Source organism: Rhincodon typus, chromosome 1 (assembly GCF_021869965.1).
Source record: "Rhincodon typus isolate 14 chromosome 1, sRhiTyp1.1, whole genome shotgun sequence".
NCBI classification, from domain to species: Eukaryota; Metazoa; Chordata; class Chondrichthyes; order Orectolobiformes; family Rhincodontidae; genus Rhincodon; species Rhincodon typus.
This window is the reverse complement of record NC_063332.1, coordinates 107,051,508-107,070,635: the sequence shown is the minus strand read 5'-3', so window position 1 is coordinate 107,070,635 and position 19,128 is coordinate 107,051,508. Positions and strand designations below refer to the sequence as shown.

General features: G+C 40.0%; 1 protein-coding gene across 1 annotated transcript in view; it reads right to left on the bottom strand.

Annotated features, from left to right (window-relative positions):
• The window catches only part of mapk10 (mitogen-activated protein kinase 10), a 214,336-nt gene that overhangs the window by 6,792 nt on the left and 188,416 nt on the right, over window positions 1–19,128 (bottom strand). The window contains exons 11-13 of the mRNA XM_020527900.2: window positions 18,017–18,080; window positions 15,677–15,754; window positions 1,532–1,667 (exon numbers count right to left, since the gene is read on the bottom strand). Of these exons, the coding sequence (XP_020383489.2) occupies window positions 1,532–1,667; window positions 15,677–15,754; window positions 18,017–18,080 (278 nt within the window). The remainder of the gene's footprint in view (window positions 1–1,531; window positions 1,668–15,676; window positions 15,755–18,016; window positions 18,081–19,128) is intronic.

Here is a 19,128-nt window from a genome sequence, read left to right as displayed (position 1 = left end):
GACCTAAAATGAACTCACTGTGGTTATAAATCCTATGCTTTTCTTTATATTTCACATTACTAATGTCCTGAATGTGGATCTCAATGTTCTGATCTAATGTTCCCACCAGTTACCGCCTTTTTTAAAATTTCAAATGGACAGCTAATAAATTTGATTCTAGTTAATGCAATTTATAACAATTCAAAATACTCTGTTTGCTGGGGAACAAAGTAAACATATTACAAGTCCATGCAGGTTCAGCATAAAGGAGTTTAAGACTACAGCAACATGTTTCAGGTCCTTAGTGGCATACATAATGTATCACATAATAGCCTACAGTACCTATATGTATATTTTACCTTCCATTTAAAAGGAATATATTTGGAAGTTTGATCATGCACAACTGCAGGCAAGTGCAACTAAAGACTGTAGCCAACTATGTCAAGGTGTGCAATTGCTTTATATGTGTATGTCTTTTACTTTACTGGCCAAAAGTTCCCGCCACCTCAAACATAGCATACAAATACATCTATGAGCAGGAATTCCAGGATCTCTCCATTCAGATCATAGATCTAACTCAGCTAACTTTCCTTACTTAAATGTATTCTTTTTTAAAGTGATAATGTCAAAATATCATATCCAAAAGCTAAGAAAAAAACCATGCCATACTATTTGACATGTACTTCCTTGCAGAATTTATGTAAGGGCTTTCAATTTAGTTTGGAGTAAATGACAAAAAGATATAACAGAACATAGCTACCACCTTACTATTTTAACCGAAAATCAATCTACAGACATTGGATCATTTTATGAAAATTGTACACTAAGGATTTTAAACCATTAGATATATTGAAAAAATTTGGACTGCAACCTTACTAGGAAAGTTACCAATAGTATAGACTCTTTAACCATTCAAGGATGCAGTATTAATCGAAACAAAGTAGTAACATTATAATTGACAGTCTCTGCATGATCAGAAATGGTTTTGGTTTCTGAACGTCCCTTTAAGTAGACTTGCAGAAATTAATTCGATGCTTTAAGTGGCAATGAAATTACTTGCTCAAAGGAATAAAATAATTGCATTTTCTGTCATATTTATAGTTATTATTATGTAGCATAAAATTCAAAAAGAGTTTGAGTGGTAATATGCATGTGGCCATTTATGGGAATATATTTTGCCAAGGTGTTAATAGTCAGCAAATATACAGTAAGTGAAAGAAGGGACACATATTTCTACTTTAAGGAGACAAAAGTGCATTCAGTTTTAACTATAATGCTATACCTTTCCTGCTTACCTTGCATTGGCAAAGCAAGTACGACAGGGAGCCAGTTTATAATCACATATTTACATGTGAAATGATACCCCCTAATACTCTTAATGAATGTCAGTTTCATTGGAATGAGATAAGCAAAGCAGTTTGACATAATATTTTAGCATCAGTACTTCCACGTTCCTTTTTAAATAGTTCGGTTCCAGTGAGCTGTGCTGAGTATTTAGTACTTGCATCATTTTCGAAAGAAGAAGGGGCTCCGCAGGCAGACGGTTAGTCACCTGCAACAAAGCGGTCCTGCTGAAGTTTCCAGGCTGCTGTCAGTGTCCGAAGCAAGGGTCTGATCGGTTGACATAGATGAGATGTCATTTACTGATGAGGATGGAGGAAGACTTTCGCTGCTATTCACTGCTGCACCTGTGCTGAGAAATTAACAGTAGAGCCATAAAATCCGGGAACACAGTTCAATAAGGACTACACTCTTTACTCTATTATTGAAGGGTACATTTATAGAGCCAACTTGAAATAAAAGTTCCTGGATGCGTTCCCAGTCATAGCATTATCTTTAATTGTTATGCAAGGATGCTTATACAGTTTCAGCTTGACATTGATACCAAACTTTTGTGTTTAGGGCTAACCACACTCCATAGGGTAGCAATGTGAGACTCCTTTGTTTAATTTGTCAATGCCCATGTTCAGAAAAGAAAGGAAAGGACATTCCTTGACTTTTTCACAATTTGTGTTGTGCAGAGTGGATAGTTCACATTTAAGAAGCAATCTGTGAAAAAAGAGCATCAGACATCAATATGATCCACTTGTTTAGGAGGACACCCAGTGACCCTGGGAAGCTAACCAATTCCATTAACTCTCCGGTGTGGTAATCTCTGCTAATAGATGAGTACCTGCCCATTTGAAGGCTCAATCATCAGTAACTCGTGGCAGTCCAGCTGACAAACATGATGTACCAGCAAGAAAGTTGGTCATTCTCAGCATATATCCTTCGTGTTGTCCTCATAGTTAATAGGAATGCCCCTAAAGCATAGCAAAGCCTGCTTTCTGATCTTTGCTAGACGTTTCATAGCAGGAATAAGTGTCAAGTAATTTTATTTTTTATTAGTTCATAGGATGTTGGTATTTCAGACAATTCGCACATTTATTTCTTATCTCTAATTGGCTGTGAGAAGGTGACACTCTGTCACTTTCTTGGCCTGTTGCTGCCCTCGTGGTATAGTAACCCACAGTGTTGTTAGCTGGAGAGCTCCAACATGTTGACATAGTGACAGTGAAACAACAACACAGTATTCGCAAGTCAGGTTGGGGTGAATTTGCAGGTGCTGGTGATCCAGTGCTGCTGTCGTTGTCCTTCCAGATGGTAGATACAGTATGTCTGAGATGTAAAATACAACAACATCAATTCGGAATTCTCAGAATTCCTTTATTTAATGTGAGCAGAATTTCCAAAATATAAGCCATTCCCAAGGGATGGCTTAGTTTTTGAGTTTTACCAGCTAATTTGTTTCTAATGCAAAAACTTCCAACTACATTAAACAAAATCTCAATTGCAGTTTGATAGGGCCAATAAATCATACACAAGGTGTACTAAAACAAAACTCAGAAAAGTGAAAAAATGTTCATCAGTTCCCCTCTAGTGCAGCAGCTAAGGGTGGAAGACAATCAGCCCTCATTCAGTAAGGACAATATTCAGCATTGGTGTAAACAGATGGTTTTGATGGATTATTTATCATTAAAGTAACTTGTTTAGATTCTATAGTAAGGGGATCTTTATCTCTTCTTCAGCTAAAGGAGCAAGAGATGCAAGACTGCTTTCCCCACCACTCTGGTAGAGTTCATGGACTCACAAAATCATAGAATTGTTATGTTGCAGAAAGAGACCATTCAGTCCATCTGAGATAACAAGGTGTAGAGCTGGATGAACACAGCAGGCCAAGCAGCATCAGAGGAGCAGGAAAGCTGAGTTTCGGGCCTAGACCCTTCTTCAGTCCATCTGCACTGGTTCTATTACCTTGTGCCAATCTTTTGCCCTTTCCCCCTATCTGTGGACACCATTTCTATCCAAATAATTATCCAATTCTCTCTTGAATGCCTCAATTGAATGCCCCTTCACCACATTTCCAGGCAGTGCATTTCATAGTACTGCTTACCCCAATTACTCACTGTGTGAAAAAGGTTTTTCCCACAACGCCATTGCTTTATTTGCACATGACGTTAAATCTGTGCCATCTTGTTCTTTTTTTCTTTTATGATTATGAAGAGAGTTGCCCTATCTACTCTATCTAGCCTACTCAGGATTTTGAGAATCTCCTCTCAGCCTTCTTCTCTCCAAGAAGTAGAGTCCCAACTTCTTCAAACCATCCTCATGGCTGATGTTTCCTGGAACCATTCTTGTAAAAAGCTTCTGCGCTCTCTCCAATGCATTCACAACTCAGTACGACATACCTGTAATTCTGTCAGCTTCACCCTATAAGGGATTGTTTCTCCAGGAGGCAGGGATCAGAGATGTGTCACATGCTGCAGGAAAGCATGTAGCCAACTGCTTCAGTGAGATGCTTTGTTTTCTAGAGCAAATACAAATTTTTACCATGGACTCACAGAAACTTCATCCTTCAAAGATCACCATGTGAATAGATTGACTAGTGGGCAGCTGAAGTATAATCCTAGTGGAGGGCCATGCAGATCTGAACCCTCTTTCCTGGCAATTTCCACGATGCTTTAATATTACATAACGATCCAATGTGCTCGGTTCATCAATCACACAGTAAGTGGAAGCCTGACTGGTTGGAGACCTGAGCTTTCAGCTACACAATCAGTGGATCAAATCTCTAGGAAGTCAGTCTTGGCAGCAAGGCTTTGCTAGGATCAGATGCACGGGTTAACTACAGCAGATCACTGGGGCCATCACAAAGAAGTTTCAATGCCAGAGAATTAAAAGTGAGAAGAGAGAGGTGGCTTTCTTCAAAATGGTCCACAGCAAACCTCTCTTTTGGTCAAGGTGCTGCTCTGCAATGTGGGTGACAACATGATACCACCATTGGAGGAGGAGCTTTTGTATGGTGAGAAAGAAGAGAGTGCTGGTATGGAGATTACAAAGGAGCAGAAAGTGTCTATGTAGTGATTTACAACCAGAGCCAGACTTCAGCACTTCAGCGATGAAAGTTATTACTACTCCTCAGTCATGCTCATTAACTGTCTAACTCTTTCCAACTGAAAGCCTCATACTATCACTATGCAAATACCAAAGTTGCTCTTTCTGTCAGCTAAGAATGCAAGGTCACCTGCCACTGGAGGAACAATTTCTGCAAGCAAAAATTTCAAACAGCATTCCGTGTTGAATGGTTTCTACAAAATCCCATGCACAGTATGGCACTCAACCTGGCAAGGTATTCTTTCAAATATTTTAAGATTTTCCCCACTAACCACTCCATTTGAGGAGTACTGTTGTGTTTGGTCGAGTTCTCGTAATAGGTTTCTCATCTGCACCTTGCAGTACTGCAGGCCCGAAAAGGCCGAAGTGCAGCAGCAATAACCTGACGCCTTCTCAGACATTCTGTTCCAGCTTATTGCAAACATGGGGGATGGGGGCATTTGTTCAGGGGTTTGGAAGGGTACAGAAGAACTACCATCATGAGAGGCCACATCCTTTTCCACTCCCACTGTAAAACCCACCCTAATTTACACTTAATATTCCTACTGGTGTACAGGGAAGCAGAATCTAGGAGATCACTGATCTGCATGATAAAAACAATGCATTTGAATTCCAGTTAACACAAGATAAAACTGAAGGATAAATCAGAACCTGCATTGCTTTAAGTATCCCTGACAGGTGGTACTACTGGCTTGTGTCACATGGGGTGGGGGTACAGTGGGTTTGGTGGTCTCCATTGCAGCATGTGTTCAGGTAACTATGTATTCCATGGTTGACTGCAGAATGTTGAGGCACTACATGAGAATCACACATCTGGGTGTTGTGCTAAACCATATTTTGGAACCTTTCTGTTATCAATGACTTCAGCAACTGGTGGTGCACAGAAATGACACTTTGTTCATCAGAATTCTGTATCTCTGTTGTCTTTGGCATGTCCAAGTCATGGGGTGGCCAATAGTCGGCATGTTCTTGCTATATCCAACTGCTCCTATCCTTTGTGCTTGCCTTAGTGAATCCACTATTGCAGTCCTCTCACACTTACAATAATATGTCAATTCTGCTAAATCGACAGTTCTCTCTCTACAGATGATGACTGATCCGATAGTGTTTTTTTTTGTTTCAGATTTTTGGCATCTGTGGGATCCTGATTTACTTTCTAAATCACAAAGAATGTCAAATCCAGTGCGGTACTTGACATGAGAATAGTGAGTGATGGTGCATTGTGAGCCAAGTGCCTCTTTACATTCTGCTTGACACTACTAGCAAAGTCTTTTGCTTTGATATATATTGACTTGCATATGGCTATTTAAATTAGAAGAGGTAAGCATGCTGTAGCAATTACACTTCAGGTCTCCTCATGTTGCTGTGTTGATTACCTCTTTGCAGAGATATTGCTAGAATCTGAAATAAATGCAACTATTATATTGCCACAAGCTTGAAAATTAATTTAGCCAAAACACAGTTGTCCAAGAAAAAGCAATGAGTAACAATAATTAGGATAATTTCAATGGAGAGCATTATGCCACAACAAGTTGAGGCTCATGAGATTGATGAGAGTGTAACTAAAAGAGTTAAGTGCAAAAATAAGGGGAAAGGAAAATGACAACAAATCCCACTGTGACAACTTTTAGCCTTATCATCTCCCAATGCCAATAGCTGTCCCTCCTCTTAGTTAACTTGCAGTTGCTTCTGTAGGAGGCAAGGGTTTGAGGAGTGTACAGTCTCCTGGTTAGCTGGTTGTCTGTCCTTATTGTGGGCCAGAAGGCTCGAAATAAGTAAATATGTGCTTGGGCAGGTGATTTAAACATTTGGCATGTATCAGTCAGTTTAGAAAGATTGATGACAGGAAGGAGCAATTAACGTGGCCAAGAGGGAGAAGCAGTTTTTGAGGGCAGGGGTAGTTTTTTAGGGTACAAAAGGAGACACAATAAAATATTCCCTGCTAATCTAGAGGGCTTTCATGGAAAATTAGTTAGGGAATGATCGATTCTACAAAGATGGAAGTAGCATTGGCAGTGATATTGTTGAATGAGATTCCTGGGAACAGGCTTTAGTCACATTTGGAAAAAAATATGGACTTATTAGTGACAGGCAGCATGGCTTTGTGTGGGGAAGGTTTCACAAGCTTGTTTGAGTTTTTTGAGGAAGTGACAAAGTTGATTAAGAAGAATAGGGCAGTGGATGTGATTTACATAGACTTTAGCAAGGCCTTTGACATTGTCCCTCGTGGCAAGCTAATAGTAAAGAATAAGTGACATGGGATCTGCAGTGAGCTGCTAAGATGGATACAGAATCTGGCTTGGTCACAGAAGACAGAGAGTAGTGGTGGAAGAGTGTTTCTTGGACTGTACAAGTGGTGTTCCGCAGGGCTAAGTACTAGGATCCCTGCTGTGTGTAATATATAGTTATATAATATATAATATATATAAAAGAAAAGAAAGAACAAGGGAGTGTAATAGGAAGTGTCTTATTCTCAATGAGTTTATTACATTTCTCTCTGCAACTGCAGCTGGGTACTGGAGGTTAAACTGATCACATTCATGTGTGCCTCACTTGCTTATCACCAACTCACCATACAATAGGAAGAAGACCGCCTTTCTGCAGCACACTGAACCCTTTCCAAAAATATTGGCCTTGTCATTGTATCAAAATATTATTTTCTGCCTTTAGCCATAAAAAAAGTTGAAGGCCCCTAAAAATAAACAATCGCGTCCAGTGAGGCTTCACTGGGAAAATGATAAACATCCTCTGCCAGAATCTCTGAGAGGATATTGCTTTTGGTTCACTTATCCCCATCTGGGTTCCACATTGGAAAACCAAAATCAATCTCATCATGTTTATTGATAATCATTTTCATACACCCGGAAAATGACAAAATGAACCTGATTTTCAAGTCATCATGTCAACTCCAGATCCATTTAAAAATAGCAGGCAGGGCTCAATTCTGGGATTCCTGCCCTCATTCCCAGTATTGGGCAATTTCCCATGGCCTTTAATATCCCCCATGTTAATTCATGCTTCCCGGCCACGCCTATCAGGGGACATAGGAGCCAGAGCATACCAAATAATCTCCATAGGATCAGCATTTGAGACAACCTTCTAAAAGTACCACAGTAGAAATGTCCATGATTATCTCCTGCTATAAATGCAGCAGCAACTCAAAAACCTGTCATTACTTATTCCATATAGTGAAGTGTTAAACTGATTAAAATAATTGTTTTCTTAGTTTTACCTTCTTTTCCAAACCTTTTCAACATTTCTACAACTGATTGTTTAGTGATAGTGATTGGAAGCATTGTCCAAAAATTTCAACCTAGCTTTTTATATCAATGTTTGTTAAATATATATTTGACCATACGGATTAAGATAAATTCCACTGAGGCATGTGGTCACACTCCTGGGTCAGAGTTAGAAAGCCATTCATTCAAATATTTCTAACACTCAGCACAATCCAGGCCTACACTCTTCTGCAGTACTGCACTATCTTTCTTTCAGATGAGAAACTGTGACCTATCTACCCACTCGAACAACTTGTCAATGTCCTTTTGTAGCTCCACTCTGTCCTCCTCAGAGTTTACTGTGCTTCCAAGTTTTGAGTCATTTGAAAACAAATCTAGATCATTAACACATATCAGGAAAAGTAAGCGTCCCAAAACTGACTCTTGTGGAACACCAATACAATCCACCCTCCAAGCCGAAAAATGACCATTAACCATTACACTCTGTTTCATTTCACTCAGCCAATTTGGAACCGCGTTGCTACTGTCTCTTTTAATTCATGAGCTGTAACTTTCCTCACAAGTCTGTTACGTGACACTATATCGAACGCCTTCTAGAAATCCATGTATATTACGTCAACAGTGCTACCCTCTTCAAGAATATTTGTCAGCTCTTCAAAAAAATTCCAGCAATTTAGTTAAACATGATTGCCCCTTTTATTCATAAAATTTTATTTATCTCAATTAGAAAGCCAATGTCATTTAGTATAACTAAGCTGACTCAAAATCTGATTTTTGAGAACATTATAATCCTATTCTACGGGTTGGGCCATTAATTTACAATATTAACTAATACTATAGGTCACCTTGTAAACCATTAGTGAAGCTACAGACAATTATTAGAAAAAAAACAAAATGATAAAAATTCCCATTACTGCAGTTATTACTTGAGGGGAAATCAAAGCTATTATTTGAAAAATCAAGAGGATCTGAAAGTGGAGCTGGGGGAGTCCCCTCCACAAACAGAAATAAGCAGTGAAGTTCTTCTGTATTTGAAATTATAAATCACTAACATCTTGAAAAAAGAAGAGAAACGAAGGAAGGTATATAGTCTCTCTCATAACAGTTGCCTCACAGCACCAGGAGCCGGGTTCGATTCCACCCTCAGGTGACTGTCTGTGTGGAGTTTGCACATTCTCCCCGTGTCTGTGTGGGTTTCCTCCGGGTGCTCCGGTTTCCTCCCACAGTCCAAAGATGTGCAGGCTAGGTGGATTGGCCATGCTAAATTGCTTGTAGTGTTCACGGATGTGTAGATTAGGTGGGATATAGTGGGATGGGCCTAGTGGGATGCTCTGAGGGTCAGTGTGGACTTGTTGGGCCGAAGGGCTTGTTTCCACACTGTAGGGGTTCTATGATCCCAAAATAATTTGTAGCCAGTGAATTATTCTTAAAATAATGAATAAAATTAAGCAGCTTATTTATACGTAGCAAGCTTCCATTAGCAGTAAATGACATGATAATTGTTTTTTTTAGTAGTTGAGGGATAAATGTTGGCCAAGGCTCTGGGGAGAGCTGTCCTGATCTTCTTCAAATCATGGCATGGTATCTTTTACCTCCACTTAAGAGCAAATGGGGCAACTGGGGCCAACAATTCAATACTCCCTCAATATTAAAGGGGGAACCTCAATTTTAACCTCCAGTCTCTGATGTGATATCCAAGCCACATTCTTCTAATTCAGAGACAATAATGCAACCATTGGATCACAGCAGACAGAATAAAACTAGGAAACTTGTTTTAAATTGAATGTTACAATACAAGGGAAATAATCAGTAGAAATTAATTATACACTGTCAAAAATATCAGATACTGAATGGTTACATTAGTGGTGCAGTTATTACATTTCATTTATCTCAGTTGGAGAGCCAAAGTCATTGTGTACAACCAAGTGGACTCAAAATCTGAACAATCTGATTCTTGAGGGCATAATAACTCTATTTTACAGATCAGGCCATTATTGTATAATATTAACTAACACCATAGGTCATCTTGTAAAGTGTTAGTGGAGCTAGAAACAACTATTAGAAAAATTCCTGTTACGGCAGTTCTTACCCGAGGAGAAACCAAAACTATTACCTGAAAAATCAAGAGCAACTAAAAATGGAGCTGGGTAGTTCCCTCCACAAACAATAGGCTCTTTCTTGTACCTCCTACTTTGAAATCTTGAGGATTATATTGACTTTGTTGATGTAGGTGAAAAGTAGGCAATAGTGAATCAGCAACCCGCTTTTTCTTTATTTCAGAGACAATAGGAACTGCAGATGCTGGAGAATCTGAGATAACAAGGTGTAGAGCTGGATGAACACAGCAGGCCAAGCAGCATCAGAGGAGCAGGAAAGCTGATGTTTCGGGCCTAGACCCTTCTTCAGAAATTTCTCTCGATTTGTATTTTCAGTGCAGTGACCTTAAACAAGTGGACAACTAATAACAGTATCTCCTCGTTTCTGAAGTGAACTGGGCTCCAGGGATTAGGAACAAACTACTTTAATCCTTAACTAGCATTGCTCTTAGCACAAGGTCAACCATCCTAGAAATCGTGGTGTATCTTCTTCAAGCATAGGGCAAATTAAAATTTAAAATAGCATCAGAAAATACATCTGTCTATTAATCCCTGTGGATATAATTTAAAGAAAAAACATACGATTACACATTCAGACACTATTTTCCCCTGTTTTAAAGTATGCATTCACTTCCTTTTAGGAAGTTAGTGTACAATTCGCTTCCATCATCAGACTACTCAGATAATACACTGTAGCTTACAATAACCCAGAGTAAAAAATATTTTCCCAAGTTTTTTTTTGCTAGCTACCTTAAATATATTTTGCTTGGTTACTGAGTGTCCTATGAGTAGAAATAGTTCTCTTTTATTAGCTAGATTAAAAACCCTATAATTTTGCATATTGCTGAAAGAAATACGTATTTCATCAAAGTTTGCTTTCTTATACTGTTCACAAGAATTTAAAATTTACACAAAGTCTGGCTGTTAATTATCAATCAGTGTCCATAGGTGCATTTTCTATGGCAGCATCTCAACTAATCAGAGTTCACTGACCATTCAGCACTCTCCTTTCACAGACTGTAAATGTTGTTTATTTCCCTTTGAAATACTATTCTTGTGAAATATCCTGATAAGTGAGCAAGATGACAAAATATGTCTCTTTTCAGCAATATTCAAGTTCAGCATGACCATATAATTTTCATCAATTCTACCCATCTACTCCTTAACTAGTAAATCAATTCCTAAGTCTTAACATCATTCCTAAAGTGTGATGCCCAGATGGCACACATTATTCCATCTGACACCTAATCAGTGAGTTACAGTGATTTAACACAACTTTTCCTTGTTTTTATGCTCTGTTCATCTGTTTATAAAATCCACAACCACGAATGATTTTAATGATTTATCAACTTGTCCCGTGACCTTCAAAGATTTATCCAGAATTTACATTAATATAAATTAAATGGTATAACTTCGACTCCTCATTTTTCCTGAAAAAAAAAGCATCATCTCACAATTCTTTTCATTAAATTGCACCTGGTATTTGTGTGTTCATTTTACCAGTCAATGTCATTAAAGAAAGGGAGTGAAAGTCTTCTAAAAGTATGGGTCATTCAGCATTCCACCATGCAGGGTTCTGGCAGAGGAAAAACAAAGTCTTCATTATTCATTTGATCTTAACATCACCACTGTGAAATACAGCAAGCTGACCTCAAAAAGGATTCATCGGGATAAAAGCAGCAAACCTGGTGACTAGGTTCATTCCTGGGCTGGGTGCACTGGTCTAAGACAAGTTACCAAATAGTATGAGCCTGGACTTCAGAATTAAATGTAAGCTCATTGAAAACTATCAATGTTTGTGCACTTATATGTTTACAGTATGGAAATATAGCACACTTTTGCCGCAATAGAAGTAAATAAAAAATACCAAAATACAAAGAAGCACTTCCGAAACCCTTTGTATTGCAGCTTTCTGCAGTTTTTTTTTCCATTAAATTAATATTCTGTTCTATTGCTTTCCCTTCCAAAATGAATAACTTTACATTTTCCCACATTGTACTCCACTTGCCAACTTTTTGCCCATGTACCTATCAGAATTTCTCTGTAAACTGATTCTATCCCTCTCAAAAGCTGCCCCTCTACCTATTTTTCATTTGTTTCCTATTTTATTCAGTCAGATTTCTAGCATCCATAGTACCCTGAGCAGCGCTGTCTGGAAACATTCAGCTTACTTGACAGGCCAACCCACCACCCCATCAGTAAACTGACTGTTATTTTAGTATAAATAACATAGTGATGATGTAGTGAAAGAGCTGGTTGAAACAGAAAGAAGAAGTATTCCACTCAATATCAAGGACCAAACTCATCCAGTTCTAATTTCTATTGACTTCAATGTAAATAAAGGTCATATACAATATAACCTGCCAGTTCAATAGCACCTATTAAATATTACCTCAGAGTCAAAGCCTACCCCAATTCTCCACATGAGGGATTTCTGTTCATTTTTACAACGGAGGTAGAACTGGAGAGTTATTCCCAACAGCTCTCAAACCTCTGCTCTCAACTGAAGGTGGGGCAATTGAATGCGTAGAAGAGCCAAAGTGAATATTGGAAACAATAAAACACATATTTATGCCACAGGGTGGCACAGTGGTTAGCACTGTCACCTTACAGCGCCAGGGACTCAGGTTCGATTGCAGCCTTGGACGACTGTGTGAACTTTGCACGTTCTCCCTGTGTCTGTGTGGCTTTCCCCCAGGTGCTCTGGTTTCCTCCCACAGTCCAAAAATAAGAAGGTTAGGTAGATTGGCCACACTAAATTTCTCAGAGTGTCCAGGGATGCGAAGGTTAGCAGAGTTACAGGGATAGGGTAGGTCTGGGTGGGATGCTCTTCAGAGGATCAGTGTGGACTCAATATGACGAATGGCCTGCTTCCACACTGTAGGGATTCTATGATATTAAATTCAGTCTTCCCACCCACTCTAGTGTGAAGCAAAACAAAATTAATAAGACAACAGAGTTCTACATCTGATAGTGTCATTAAAATGTTTGAGCAAAGAGCTCAATAATTAATCTTCATATAAATCATATTCAATTTTAAAATAAGTTTTTAGAGGCAAAGTAAAAATGTATCCCATAACAATTGTGATTGCTTAAAGTATATTTATAGAATTTTTTGAAAGGCAGAAAGGTATTCTCGGAGCAGAAGGCTGAAAATACTGCTCATGTGACAGAGTCCCAAATCAGAAAAGACATTAGGGATGATAGTTTACTTCACTCTCTAACTTTAGGCCAAAAACAGACAGAAATGTGTCAATGTTTTCTTTAAAATTAGTGGCCACCTCTTCCTCTAAAGTATAATTAGCTGGCATTCCGAGTGATGCCAAATCACGAAGAAAGTTAAAAAGTTAACGAGGATGCAGTCACCACGCTAGCATCAAAAAACAGAAAATGTCAACTCTCTAAAAATGTTTAGAACACATTGGCCAAAGCATATCGTCAGGAATCAGTTACACTGGTTTCCTCGCTAGTGTCTGTTAGTATTCCTGCACCCCCTTTCAATTTAAATCCTTCAAATTCACTTCATTGCAAACTACTTACTGCCCCCTAGTGACCGGGAAAGGAAGCTCAGAAATTAAGGAAGGACAAAATAGAGAGCAGACTTTTACCAAGGTAAAATATGGGCCTATTTTTATCAAACTGGCCCCATTAATTACCTACCTTGCCCCAATGGTGTCCTTCTTGTCCGATGCTAGCCCCATTTTACCATCGGCCATTCCCAGAACAAAGCGCCACTTACCTGATATGCTGAAATTGACCAGCATCCATGGTACAGTGCCCATTGTGCACCTGGAATCGCTGTTCGTTCTTAGCTGCCCTGAGCAGTTCATGACATTGAGCCCAGACATGGCAGACAAGGGGAAATTGGCACTACCCTGTGGGCAGGAACTGGGAGTCCTGCTGGATGGGATGGTGCCAACGCAGGATGTCTTCTTCCCCCAGGGCCAACACCCATGATGCCACACCATACCAGCCTGTTCCCAGGTTGCCAGTCTGGTTCAAGATTGCCAACCGAGTTACTGCAGGGCTCAGCTGTCTGGAAGAATGCACAACAATGCAGGAGAAAGCTCAAATACTTTGTTCATTCTGCCAGTGTAAGTGATACCTGACACTCTCTCTCTGCTAACCTACCCAGCTGCCAACAAGGTTCTGCTGTACCACCCTCACTATTGCCTGCAATATCTTCCTTCACTCACTGTTATCCCTAACCCCCAGCAGCACTAACCCTGCATGCCCCCGTGCTGCCTACTCACTCGCTCGGGGCACCTCACCACCTGCACCAACAATAACAACTGTGCCAACAACTTTCATCTCCCTTATTAAGACCATAAGACATAGGAGCAGAAATTAGGTCATTCGGTCCACCAAGTCTGCTCCGCCATTCAATCATGGCTGATAAGTTCCTTAACCCCATTCTCCTGCTTTCTCCCTGTAACCCTTGATCCCCTTGATAATCGAGAACCTATCTATCTCAGTCTTAAATGTACTCAATGACCTGGCCTCCACAGCCTTCTGTGGCAGTGAATTCCATAGATTCACCACTCTCTGGCTGAAGACCTTTCCCCTTATCTCCGTTCTAAAAGGTCTTCCCTTTACTCTAAGGCTGTGCCCTCGGGTCCTAGACTCTCCTACCAATGGAAGCATCTTCCCAACATCCACTCTGTCCAGGCCATTCGGTATTCTGAAAGTTTCAATTCATATTGTGTGCCTCCCTTTCATTCCAGGAGGAAAACAGCTCACAATGGGGCAGAAAGAGCCAAGATGGGTGGTGGGCTCCTAGACATTCAGCTCCTCGGCCCTCATGTAGGGAGGATCCTGACTCTGACCACCGTGGGGGGCTGACTGACTGTGTCCAAGCACCTGGGCTGGCATCAAAGGCTGCCCCTGACTTACTGTACTCACACCTGAAGTCTATCTCCTTTGACTTGACAGAGGCCTGCTCACAACCAAAAGAAGCACCTTGCCTTTGTGTTTGTGCTAAACAGAGAGGCAACACAGGCTGGTATCCTTGGCTGAGGGGGCAAAGTGCAAGAAGGCAAAGCAAGTGATGCTGCGAGCATCCAAGTTGGCTTAGAGTAAGTGTGCACTGTACAGGAAATGACCAGGTTGGAGATGGAGCCTAGTCCAGTCCATGAGCTAGGTGTGTCCCTCAGTGCACAGTGTCCTTGCTGCACTGTTCCAATGAGAGTTGCTAGTGAAGCCCAAAGGTACAGCATTAAAATGCAGAAGCATCCTGTAAGTGGACCGGACAAGTGCCATGGGGATTCTTAGAGGGTGGTACATGTCAGATACCAATGTCTGTGAATGTGGGATGCAAGCAGCCAGTGCCCATGGTGCATTCCCTGAGATGTTGGTACACAATGTTGTCCAACATGGAGGTCCTTTGGAGCTGAATTCTCCAGGTGCCCACTTGACGTCCATGTCTAGAATTCTCCACACCTGGGTTGTTCGGCACATTTGGCAAGATGGAAAGCTGAGCAATAATGAGACAAATTGCAGTGTTACTGAAGTGTTTAACAAGCAATAATCCTCTGAATTGGCAACTCACCATTGCCTAGTGTGAAACTTGCATCGCCACTCAGCAAATGGATAGAAGATATAGCGAGGTGACATCGAAACATGCCTCCCCAGATGTCTCATGTGATTCTGCCATAAATCTCTGCACCACACACATTATTCAGGCCTGGGTAAGACTCTGTTCAATAATTCCAATATTGTCTTTTGCTATCGTATTGACCAAAGAACCAATTCATTCTTTTCTAGGTACTTATAACAAAATGAACAAACTTTTAGCTGGAGAAAACATTCAAATGACGGGTTAAACACATTTCTGGAATGCACTAGGTACAATGGAATATGCTGAGCAAGGTAAAATAAGATTGACTGTCAGATATTGTTATTATGTCTGTACAGGGTTACTGGATTTACCTGAGGGAGAAGGTTGCCCCTTCACAACACCGTTTTTAGTTTTCTCCTCAAAATCCATCACCTCCTTGTAGATTAATTCTGTAAGGTGAAAGCAAAAGTCAGGTCAATGTCTATTAAGTGCTTGGAGCAAAAACAAAGTTGCTGGAAAAGCTCAGCAGGTCTGGCAGCATCTGTGAAGAAAAAAATCAGAGTTAACATTAACTCCGTATAGACTGTATCTACAGTGAACACCGACATCTTTCTTTCCCTGGAGCATTAAAGGCTGAGGATGACCTCATAGAGGCTTATAAAACCACAAGGAGCACGGATAAGATGAATAGCCAAGGTCTTTTCCCCAGGGTGAGGAGTAAAAACTAGAGGGCATAGGTTTAAGATGAGAGGGGAAAGATTTAAAAAGGACCTGAGGGGTAACATTTTCAGGCAGAGGGTGGTGCGTGTATGGAATCAGCTGCCACAGGAAATGGCAGAGACGGGTACAATTACAACATTTAAAAGGCATTAGATGTGTATGTGCACCGAAAGGGTTTAGAGGGATATAGGCCAAATGCTGGAAAATGGGACTAGGTCAGATTGGGATATGTAGTTGGTGCAGACGAGTTGGACCAAAGTTTCCAAGTTGTATGACTCTATCAACTAACGCTCAAACCTGGGACTCAGTCCTCACAGAAGTCACATTTACCAGTACCGTGTATATTTCTCTTGGCAGGCTGTAACACATTATCTCTGGAATGTGAACTGCCTCATTACGAAATCAGATCATTTGATATTGTCATTAGATTTTATCGTACCTACTGCTGTTTAGGAGACAAAAAGGATTTGATTCCATTTGGTTTGAAACGGGGAACTGACTTGTTGCAAGGAAAGTCAGATGAAAATGGAAGATGCTATATATCGGGAGATGCAAGGGCTCTGCTGTTGGAATGGGAAGATGGACCAAGTTGTCACCCTATTACATTGAATGTTCTGAAGCGATTGCACTCCAAGTGTGAGCAAATCTGAGATTGCCACACGGATTCTTTCCACTTAATCCCAGGAATTTCGGCCAGCACAGTCTGAGAATGGTCTGTACAGAGTCAGCATAGACTCAGTAGTCAGCCTATTGAAGGTCCCATTAATGCAGAAAGCAGATTGCTTACTCTTTAAGCAATTTGCTCCATTCTTCTCTGAGGAGAAAATTCTACTCAACATACTTTGTCCAATCTAGCCCTTAGCCATCCCTCTTCAGGTATTTATCTCCTCTCTGAGATAGCTGGTACTATTGTCTAAAGACAAGGGTACCTGGATTTGAGATTGGAATTACAGGGGAAGGCTCAGAGTGTCAGGCAGACCCGCATGACCCACATGACCCACCATCATGGGACCACACCTCCCACTATTTCCATGGAATTTCAATTCCATCTTTTTCCCCAGCCATTTATGCCTTGTTCCCCATCTATAATTATGTTTGAATGTAGCGTAGGGGTTTTCTTGCCAAAAGATGTAGGAGCATTTTTATTCAAATAGTTTAAATTGTCATTCTGATGTTAAAAATCTGAAAATAAAGGGATTCTTTGGTAATTTTAACAACTTATTCATATTTACCCTAACGTGCTCCTTTAAGAGAAATTCAATATGGGCAATTGTAAAGTTTTTTCAATTAATAGCAACCACTATCAACAAGTAACCGAAACAATGGATACTCACAGAAATTTCCTTTACCTCTTGCTATATGTTTACAGATATTGATTTTGAAGGTTGGATAGAATTATTTTTGACATGAAATATTAACAGTTTCTCTCTCTTCTACGCTGCCAGACTTGCTGAGTTTCTCCAAAAATGAAAATGAAAGTGCTGCAGTGTCATTTCTAAAACAAGGTGAAATTGAGCACAAAACATTAACTCTGTTTCTCTCTCCAAAGGTGCTACCAGAACTAGTAGGTTTTTCCAGCAGTTTGTGTTTTTATTTCAGATTTCCAGCATCTGCAATATTTTGCTTTTATTTCAAATTCTTCAGCTCTGTTTGTATTTTAAATATGCAGGGTAGATTTTCGATGTTCTGCTTGGGAGTTGCAGATCACTTGACTATTCTAGAATCTACTGATTGAGGACTCTTGTGTGCAGCGGTAGTGCCTATACCTCTGAGCCAGGAGGCCCAAGTTCAAGGTGAGTAATAACGTCTTTGAACATCTCAAAAATATTTAGAATCTATTGATAGTCAATTCAATAAATTTATACCTTGAACCCCATTTGAAGATCTGCCCATCATTTCTCACGATTAATCATCATTCTTAGAAAAACATTATGTCAGATAATCAAACGTATATGATCATAATTGTAACCAGAGTCCTTGGTTTACATTACCTTTCCATTCATCTATACTGTGCTCTCTCTCATCAAGCTGTTTATCATAGATTTGGGGAGGAGGCTATAAAACAAAGGGCATATACATTACGTATGGCATGGAAATTTACATTTTAACCCATCTCTCTATTCTTCATTGAAAGTCAGAATTATACACTTTCACAATTATCCCACTACTGTATTATTAATTAACATACCTCCAAACTCATTGTTTTAGTGTTATCAATGATTTAACTGTGAGTTACCACATGTCCACAAACTTGGAAATTATGACAAACAACTTCAAAACAGCTTGTGTGGCTCCAGAGAGCTCCAGACAGTTCAAAAGTTAATATACAACTGAAAATGTACCTGGGTTTTGTTTTTTCTCCTATCAACAATAGTCTCTGCTGTACTATATGCACCACAGAGTGGTGTTTTTTTGGTATGGCTAATTGGTTCCCTATCCCTGATCTATAATAAGTCATTATGATCTACAAATTGGTTGTTGGGTGTACCGCTACACTGTCAGCCATCAGTGGAAGACAATGATTTACTCTATGGTAGTCAACTTTATACTGTGAGGTTGTTGACTTGCTGGCCGAGATGGCTTGTTTTCATTCAGACGTTTCATCACCATGCTAGGTAATATCATCAGTGAGGCCTCCGATGAAGCGATGTTATTCTACTCCACTTGGAATTTATACTGTCCGGTCCGTTATGATGAATGGTGCCATTTCCAGTTTTGATCCGTTTGAGTTTGTGTATAGCATCCAATTCTATATGTTCGTTGATTGCATTATGGGTTGAGAACAATGCCTCTAGGAATTCCCATGTGTGTCTATGTTTGGCTTGGGCTACTATAGTTATCTTGTCCCAGTTAAACTGATGGCCTTCATTGTCTGAGTGTACTGATCTTAAGGAAAGCTTGTCATGTTGTTTTGCTGCTAGCTGATGTTCATGTATACTTTATAGTGTTTGGCATAGCTCAGGAAATCCACTCCAACATGGAGGTCTCTGCCACCCTTGTTGCAGATGTACCCTCAGAAGGTGGCCAGTTCACTGGCCTTTGTGATAACAAGGTGTAGAGCTGGATGAACACAGCAGGCCAAGCAGCAGCAGAGGAGCAGGAA